This window comes from Mastomys coucha, unplaced genomic scaffold (genome assembly GCF_008632895.1).
Source record: "Mastomys coucha isolate ucsf_1 unplaced genomic scaffold, UCSF_Mcou_1 pScaffold5, whole genome shotgun sequence".
NCBI lineage: Eukaryota > Metazoa > Chordata > Mammalia > Rodentia > Muridae > Mastomys > Mastomys coucha.
In genome coordinates this window covers 85622055-85631771 of record NW_022196911.1, presented here as the reverse complement: position 1 = coordinate 85631771, position 9717 = coordinate 85622055, and the positions used below count along the sequence as shown (strand labels likewise).

The window sequence follows — 9717 nt, the reverse complement described above, 5'->3', positions numbered from 1 at the left end:
TTTTTTTCTCTCCCAAAAGCCACAAGAATGTTAGGTAATTTTCCCTTCCCGCCCAGGGAACATTACATATGCTTAACCTGCCCCCGGCCCTTGGGTCACTTCAGGTCCTCAGTTCAGGAGTTCAAACACTGATATAAACAGCACCCACACAAAAAGGTGGGTTTTTTTTTCAGTTGTATCCTGTTCCATAGAGAAGATCTGGGTAACCACGCCTTCATTCAACATGGCCAGAGCAAGCAACAGAAAGTAGAAACCATAGGAAGGGCTCAGGAGAACTGAGAGATCCCTCCTTGCCTTCTAGGAGCTTCTAGACCAGTGATTCTCAGCCTTCCTAATAATGTAACCCTTTACTACAGTTCCTCCTGTTGTAGTGACCCCTCAACCATAAAATTATTTTTGTTGCTACACACCTGTAACTTTTCTACTGTTAAGAATTATAATGTAAATATCAGTGCTTTCCAGTGGTCATAGGTGAGCTCTGTGACAGGCTCATTGACCTTCAAAGGGAGTTGATATGCACAGATTGAGAACCTCTGTTCCAGATGAATGGTATTTACAAAAAGGAGTAGTGATGCCGAGCGGTGGTGGCACAAGCCTTTAATCCCAGCACTTGGGAGGCAGAGGCAGGCGGATTTCTGAGTTCGAGGGCAACCTGGTCTACAGAGTGAGTTCCAGGACAGCCAGGGCTATACAGAAACCCTGTCTCTAAAAACCAAAAAAAAAAAAAAAAAAAAAAAAAAAAAGAGTAGGGACAATATAGCCTTTGTCAGCAGTGTTATCAAAGTGTTGCTTTTCTCAGAGTCCCACATCCAAGAAACCCTTTCACAATCATGGCATCCAGGGAATTAGAGGCAGATTCATCTGTCAATTGTCCCAATACAGAAATGGACAGGCTGTGAGGGGGGACCAGTGTCATATTACTGTGAAAGGTCTGTGTTTTAGTTAAAGAAAAATAAAGTATAGGTGGAGGGCCCTGGAGAACCGAGGGGGACATCTGGGGTATCAAGGTGGGTTTAAACAACAGCCCTCTAGTCACCAGTCCTGGTCTTTTGTACCCTCAGAGCTGTTAACACCTGTCAGGCCTATGCCTTCTGCTTGGTTCCCTTTTAAGTGAGTCTAACACTATCACTAGTGAATTTGCCTATGATTGTTTCATAGGGTTCCACAGGAAACTTATTCTACTTAGTCTTCCTTTTTGAAACTCTTTATTTCATTTACACCCCTCTCCCTCTTCTCCTTTCCCTCTCTCTCCCTCTGCCCCTCTCTCCTCTCCCTCTCTCCCCCTTTCCCTATCCCTTTGTCCCTCTCTGCCCCTCCCTTTTCCCCTCCCCTTCTCCCCTCCACATATGAAGACTTGGATCTGCATGGTTCTCCCTACGGGCATGTTTTTGTAGACCACTTAATGGAGACCAGTGCTGGGGGTGGGGGATGGTAGAAAAGCAACAAGAGGCGAGAAAGACCTTTTTGGAGATCGTGAATAACAGATCCAGTCAGAATGCTGAGCACCTGGATAAGAACAGTGTCTGCAGGAAAAGAAATGGCGATTTTGGACCAGGAGACATCATTGAAGAGTTACTGGTTAAGATTCAAGTCATAGCAAAAGGAAGCAGGAAAAATCTGAATTAGGTACACAGGTGAGTTCCCTGATGGGATGTCACGGTACCTTAACAGAGAAGGGTGTGGAGACTCAGGTGGTCTCCTCCAAAGAGGGCTCAAGGCAAGACAGACAGAGAGAACAGGAATGGCTGAGCCAAATGCTGCCAAACCAGTGCCTCTACAAATGGTCCCAAGAGAGAAGAGATGACTCTTGGAGAAGAGAACATCACCATCGCCAGTCTCTTCCCAGATGTGAAGTCAGACGTTTACACTGGCTGAGACCTGGGAAAAGTATATTTGAGGACAGAGAGAAAAACAAACCTAACTGAAACACATATCTGCATTCTTGGCATGGCAACCTTGTTACCATGGTTGATACCCCCCCACCCACTCCCCACCCCCCCACCCCACACACACACCCTACCTGGCCCTGGGTGAGTCTTACTTGCTTTCTTTCTCACTAGAAAGCTGAGCCTGGAGCTGTCCAGTTCCTGGGATCTTAGGGAGGCCTTATCACCTCCATCACTGATTTAACACAGCCACACCCTCCATGGAGGACTGAGATCTTGGGAGTAGCTTTTCTATTCTCTTGTGTCCGTCTCTGTGGCACCTTCTTGTTCACTTAGTGGCCTGATAACATCACATGTGGAAGAGCTGCCCTGTTGGCCTGTGGCTGCTTTCACAGAAGTTTTGTGGCTTCAGTTATGAACAGCAGCTTCACATTCCTGCCTGCAGATGCTCATACACACACCCTGGCAAGTTCTTTATAGAGCACGGTAGTCACAATAGGGCAGCCCATACAATAGTATATAACCTACTCTGTTATGTCTGGCTTACACAATGCTTGCTACCGCTCTTTTAATTGAGAAGTTTTGGATTCCTGAATTTTCAGTTGTTCTTACGTAGGTAAATTGCTCTGGAAATCTGACACGGCCACCCCACATATAGGTAAGTCCCCTGGATCTGCGTTATTGCTGCTCTCTCTACATATGGCATTTATCTCTATTTTGCTACAATCTCTATCACTCCTTATTGCCTGAAACAATGCCTTCTGCCTTCAATTAATTTCACTTAGCTGAGATAAAGTCCTGCAGGCATTTAGCTATGAGATCCTAATGTATGATAATCACATTGGCACTGGCAGAAGTTACGTGGTGCCCAGAATTCATGAGTGTACTTGAGTGGTAAATATGGCTCGATTCCAGAGTCTCTGCCCTCCCTTCACGTGTTCTTCCAATCACCGCCTCCTCCTGATGGAACACTCCTCATCTCATGACAAGTGCTCAGCACCAACATGCCATCCCGTCCTGACAATACAGACCAATGTGATCCCAGGTTGAGCCTCCTCCTGCCGAGGCTCTAATTCCATAATACTTGTCTCCTAGCTGCCTGACTCAAGCAGAGAGACATCTGACTAGCTGGCTCTGGCGCCCGTTGGTGACTGTGGTCACTTGAGTCATTTGGCATGGTTAAATACAAAAGAAAGGACGTGGTGAGATGAAGTCAACTTTCTGGTTATTTGAGAAGAGGGGAGGTAAGGCAGAATTGAACGGAGTCAAGGCACAATCATGAAGGGCAGATGCAGAAGCCAGCCTTGACTATTGACTAAGACTAACAGATACCCAAGAGATTGATAAAGTGCCCCTCTGCCTGTGTCTGAGGGAGACTCCCTAATTTGGGGTGGGGTGTTATGGTTTGAATATTGAATGTTCCCTGGAGGGACACAATTGCACTTATGTGATTGAGCATTAGATCCCCCAGCTGGTGACACAGCTTTGACAGGCCATAGAAACTTTGACACCCAGAGCCTCCATAGCAGTATGGGCTGCTAGGAACAGACCTTAATGGATATAGCCAAGCCTTGCCTTGGACTCTGCTTCCTCATCCACCAATCTATGATATTAAAGCTGTAGCTCTGGGCTCCTATTGCCATGGAACAAGCCATCAGCTATGGCTGCCTTGTTGTGGTGGTCTGATATCTCTTGAGACTGTGATTTAAGAGTAGATTAAATTGTTTCCATCAGATATTTTGTCACAGGGATAAGAGGTCGCTATCCAAGATGAAACTTTCTCCCTGGATGGAAGTGCCAGCAGCCCATAGGCTGAGGACCTGGATGGAATAAAAGAGGGGGATAAAAGAGAATAGCTAACACAGGCATTCTTTCTCTCCCTTTCGGCTCCCTGGCCTCCATGTGGCCTCCACGGCAGGGTTATGCCATGTTCCCACTGCCATGATGATCTGTCTCACCACAGGCCCCAAATCACGATGCTGACTAGCCATGGACTGAAACCATGAACTGAAGTAAGTCTCCCCTCCTTACCTCAAGTATTTTTCACAATGATAAGAAACTAGAAAAACGAAACAAAACAAAAAAACACAGATGATAGAAAACATGGGAAACTGGACTTGTTCCCAGGACCGTGGAGACTGGGGACATGCTTAGTCCAAAAAGAGGGTGAAATGGCTGGATGGAACAGATGGTCTCCAGGGAGATCACTACAAGGTCAGGGGAGGATGCAGGCTAGGCCTTAGGTTAGGAGACCACTGGGAAAGGTATGGCTGGGCGACTCCAGGCTCAGAGTCTACTCTTGTCTTTATCTAGTGTTTACCCTATGGGCTGATGTCACTCCCATTCAGAGATGTCTACCCCTCTATGGCTCAGCCTGATGTGCCAGGTGTTTGTCGAGCTTCAGGAGTCTGTTACTTTTCTTGCCATCCAGTGCTCTTGGCCTACTATCTCTATCCCCAAACTACAGTGAGGCTAGAACTTCAGATCTCTTTGGTCAGAATCAACCTCCACTTGGTAACCCTGGATTGCATTCTTCCCCAGGGTAGTACTGTCAGGAATTGGAATTATCATGTCTTTGCCACACACACACACACACACACACACCTCCCCTTGTTAGCCAGCTTGGAAATGGACCTATTCTAGCTATCTAAATGATGACAATGTTTAATTGTGTACATTCTGGGAGTGTGGCAGTTGAAATGGTGTGCATTTTGTATAGATTTTATCGGATTTAGATTCGTCTTTTATGTAAGACAGGAGCCACATCACAAAATAGGGTCAGGACTGGGACTGTTTCTAACCCTGTTACCCCCAGGTAATGTGCCCTAATTAATCAAGTCTTCTTTAGGCCTCAAAAGCAAAGGGTATCGACAAGAAAAAGCAACATGTCCTCCCTATCTTAGCCAAGCCTGTTTTGCAGCTTGCGCTCCTGGGAATTCACAGCCACCATCTTGACAGTCAACAGCATGGAGGGAGCCTGTTCTCATCCTCTGAATAAACAACTCATCCCCATTACACTCAACTGCACCGACTGTGACAAGCTGGGGTCTTAAGAACAGCCAAGTCTTCACCCTGCCTAGATCTTAAGCTTCTTTCAGGAGGTAGAGGCTACACTATCAACTTCTCTTGAATCCTTCCTTGAGCTCTGTGCAGTTGACACTCAACATAGCACAGATTTGGCTCCCTATGTCATTTGCCTTCTATGTAAGAGGCACCTGAGTATTAAAGAAATGTGTTAAAAGGCATTGAACATGGTGCCTTCATAGAGGATATTGTTCTAGTGAGGGCTGCTGTGCTCCAGAAAGGATTTTGGTGTCTCTCAAGGTTTGTAGAGTGGAAGTGTGGTTCTCACTGTGGTGGTTTGGGGAGGACATATCATCTTGATGAGTCAGAATTTAACACAAGATGATTAGATCATGGAGGGCACCACACCTGAGCCTCTGAAAATGTGAGCTGAGAAAAATCTTTCTTTTATAAGTCACCAAGCCTAGGTTATTTTGTTATAGTAACAGAACACAAACTAATACAAGAGTCATGGCCTCTACATAAGCGCACATGTACAAATGACTAAATTAGTGTGGTCGTTCTGATCGGAGCATCTGTCAAAAGTGCTATCAAAGCTGAACTTGAAAATGGTGACAGAAACTTCTAGAAGTGACTGATGCTAAAGCTGAACTTCAGGAGATGACTAATATATATGTAGTGTGCAACGAAGCAGGGGGGGGTGTATGTTTGTCTGTGTGTGTGTGTGCCTTTCTTAATGTATCTGTGTGACTCAGTGCCAACAGCTTCCCTGAATGGTTAGGCCAGAACAGATGTAGAGGTCACCAATCACTGCACCTTGCTTAATGCCCCCCACATACATTATATAGGTACAAAACTGGATAGAAAACTCTTTGGAATTCTCCATCTTTAAAAAGGACATAACAGTAAGAATGGGCTCTGAGCTCATGTTTCTCCTCACAGTCATGCATGGGTCAACAGGAAAGCTGGGTCTTTGGAGGCACAACTGGTCCATCAGGTATCATCCTTCCTAGTTAATCCTCCTTCAGCAGCTATGTAGACACCAAGCACTGTGCTGAACACATACACAGACAGCCCCAGGCATTAGGCTGGCCAATGGGATCTGTCTAAACTTGACAATCTACTCTCCAACCTGGTCTATCCTCGAGACACAAAAGCGTTTCAGTATAAGCGCACACACGATTTCCTCCTCTTTTAGTATGTTCTTGATGAGCTTTGATTCCAAAAAGGATATTTAAGTGTCAGCCATATGAGACTATACATAATTCTTAAAATGATACACACATCTCTCTGGTGCTCCCTACCACACTTAAATAATACAGCCATAACTGCTCTCCCCTATCCCAGCAGCCCAAATAATCTAGGCCAAATCCTTGAACTAAAAGTCTTTACTTAACCACTGACTTGCTTAGTATGTTATATAGTATCAACAGGAGCCCAGAAAACACACGCAACCCCTTCAGCCTTCCCCACTCTCTCTGTCGTTCCCACCTCACTGCATTCAGATATGCTTTCAAGTCCTCCTCCTTCTAGGGGGTGCAGAGACCAACTCAGACCTGATGGCAGCAGCATCCATGACTGTACCCCCTCACTACTAGCGCCACCCTACGATATCATTTCCTACAGTTCTTTAATTCTTTGAGAACGATGTGTTTGTCACCAAGCACATGCAGCATTTTCCCTGCCGTTGTTCTTGACCCTGCATGGAGGTCTGGGCTCTCTGGAGCCGATCTGTGGGAGCCGCAGCCATTCGCAGCCTCCTTGGACAAAGCCAGGGTTCCCTTGGCAACCGCAGCGTGTGCACGTTTGCAAAGGGGTTTCCCTCCAGCCCGCCTCGGGAAGGTGGGGGTGGGGGGCTCTCCCAACTCCAGAGCTCATCCTGATATATGTCCCCTCATGGAGGCATCACCAAACAGGGTAGGAAAACTATGCTTACGATTCTCATCTCATGATTGCCATTTGTAGACAAGTGCTTTGCATTCAACAGGCAGGAAAATGTGAGTTGAGTGGGTGAATAAATTTGGCTGCAAGCTGGTTTTGCAACCTTGCTGGGGGTTGCTTCTGGGCACAGGCAAGTTTTGGTCCCAGAGAATTGGGGCTGTAAAATATGCCTTTGTCTGTGGGAAGGTGGGAGGATGGGGTGGGGCGGAGAGGGGCCTCTAGGGGCAAGCGTTTCTGCTTGCCTTCTTATCTTTGACTATTTATATTTATGAATATTCGGAAACCAGGCATTGCTCGTTTTCAGGTTAGTGCCCATCATTGCTGTTAAACACTTGCTTGCCCCCGCTCCTTCCCTTCTCCCCTCCCTTCCTCTCTTCCCGCCTTCCTTACTACATTGATGGAGAAGTGAGTGCTTTTGGAGTTCTAAATGCCTGAGCAGGGGTGGGAGGGTCTCAAGCAGCGCTGTGAAAGACTTTCTCCTCACTGGGAGTCACACAGATGTTTAAAACCCTTTGCGACCCAGGAGACCTCATGTGAGTGGCTGGTTGTTGGAAGAGACGTCTGTTATTGACTTGCCAAATAGTTATCAGCAGTTTCTATGGCAATTCAGAAGCATGTTACTTAAGTCCGGGTTCCTCTGTTTGTGTATGTGTGTGTGGGGGGGGGGGAGCAGTATTGGTATTGGGTACTGAGGGAAGGGAAACCTATCAGACCTTCTACTCTAGGACTTCAGCAGGCACTAAGAATGCTAAAAAATGTTCCCAAGAGATTGACCTCAGGCTTCTGGTCTTGGACAGAGCAGGAATAGGTGCTGAACGCAAAGGCTAAACAATCACTTCCTCTTTCTTTTTTTCTTTCTTTCTTCCTCTTCTCCCCTTCCCCTGTCCCCTTATTTCCCTCTCTCCTGCTTTCCTTCCTTCTTTCTTTCCTTCTTCCAAGTCTCCCTTCTCGTCCCTCTCTCCCTTCCTTTCTTTGTCTCTCTGTCCTTTTAAAAACCCACTTTCAGGGTGAGTTCTAAGCATGGCTGTTTATGGAAGCAGGTACTTTGAGATACTCCGAGTTTAAACTAGTTACTGCACTATCCTGTCAGATTATTTGAAAATAATCTGATTCCTTTCATTCTGTGTTCAATTTTCCAGTTAAAGCCTTTGAGACAAGGGACTGTATGCATTACGGTCACATCTCAGCGTTAACCAATCACAGGCCCAGGAATATTTTAATGTTTTGAGTGTTCTATAGGTGTTTATAGAATTCACTTGCCTTTTTCTTTTCTTGGACAAGGTCTTTTGTAATCCAATGAAATCACTGTATAAACAAGGTTAGCATGGACTACTGATCCTCCTGCCTCCACCTCCTAAGTATTGAGATTATAGGTGTCGGCCAATTATGCAGTGTTTTCCGTAGTCTCCTGAGGGAGCAGCCCGAGGTATCTTAGCTGCTTATCTCTGTCATTGTTAACCAGGAGCGTGCAGGTGGGGCCAGTCTGATCCACTGACTCAGGGGCTCTGGATGATACTGGACATTCCCCGGCCATGGGACCCCACTCAAGTTCCTTTGCTTATCTCTGTCTAGTGACAACATTCAGAAGAGAGTGGTGCCACCACAACTGTTTCTTTGAAGGCCTCAGACTGAGAAAGGACCGGGGAAGGAAAGGCAGGAGTGGTCAGGGGCAGCTGCCACTCGAACAGTGGACTGTTCAGAAATGGGAAGATAGAACTCAGAGAAGTTCAGGGCTTGGAAACCAAATGCTGTCATGCCCGGTACGTGGTTCTTTCTAACCCTGACATCCTCTATCATTAGACTCATCTTACCAGCTTTGTGTTGCCTTTCTTATGTTGAGAAGTTTTACTTTTGAAGGACAGGACAAGGTTGCTCTAATTAAGGCAAGTACACTGTCTTGGCAGGGGTGAGAGAATGAGATCTGAATCCCTGCCCTTGTTGGCTGGCTGCTCAACACAAGCCAGCCATACTCTATCATCTGATCCCTATCTTTAACATATACAGCCGTCAATAGGGAATAATGGAAAGAACGTTCATTTTCTCTGATAGAGTGGGTGGAAAAACCTTTGCTCTGAAGAGGTGGCTTCAACTTTTAAAGTTTTAAAGACTTAAACTTTACTTGAATGAGGAACAAGCTTTGGTGCCTCTAGGCTGGGGGACCATGGGTTATGAAGCTCTTGCCAGGGGCAGAGGGAGGGGTGGCTTGGAATGACTAAAGCAAAGCAGAGTATCTGAGACAAAGACAATGATGCAGAAGGCTGGTCCATGGGCTTAGAGTAGGACAGTGGGGGTCTCCATCCACAGAGGGCATAGTAGAGACAGGTGGAAAGACATTGGACATATTTTCACACAGGGGTGATGATCTTGGATCACTCTAGCAACTGGGGAGTGGAATGGGTTCCCAAAACCTTGTGTGGAAATGTGGTTGATCAGTATAACAGGCTTGGAAATGAAGCAGCTTACACGGGCAATGATATGGCATTTGGGAAACTTAGATATGTCTGACAAACGGAGATTTGAGCCCTGACCTTGAGACTTATTCACTATATACTGACATGTGTGTGTGTGTTATTTAAATTCTAATATCATCTGCCTGAGTGATTGCTGAAGACGAAGCGACCAGTAACCATGCCAACTCAGAGCAGATGCTTGAAATGATGGCCATTGCTGTCAGAGCAAGTCTCAGGACCTCTGCTCTGTCAGCCACATATGAGCAAGAGATCCCGGGCGTGTCAGGTACACAAGCATTCTCATGCTCTACTCTCTGTATGCTCCCCTGGAGAGCGAATGGGAAGAGGGGAGGTAGTTTGTGCAAAGACATGAAGATGAGTCAGAGGATATGGACAGTAGATGAAGTATCTGCTTC

The 9717-nt window shown here is 46.2% G+C and overlaps 1 protein-coding gene across 5 annotated transcripts in view; it reads left to right on the top strand.

Annotated features, from left to right (window-relative positions):
* The window catches only part of Ankfn1 (ankyrin repeat and fibronectin type III domain containing 1), a 407382-nt gene that overhangs the window by 79754 nt on the left and 317911 nt on the right, over positions 1-9717 (top strand). The window contains exons 1-2 of one of the 5 annotated variants that reach the window (XM_031350940.1): positions 6787-6827; positions 8424-8611. The exons of 2 other annotated variants lie outside the window; for them this stretch is intronic. In XM_031350940.1, coding sequence (XP_031206800.1) covers positions 6797-6827; positions 8424-8611 — 219 coding nt within the window. In that variant the 5' untranslated portion in view covers positions 6787-6796. Of the gene's footprint in view, positions 1-6737; positions 6828-8234; positions 8612-9717 lie in introns of those variants that run through there. 2 more of the 5 variants (XM_031350941.1, XM_031350939.1) reach the window with 2 other exon arrangements.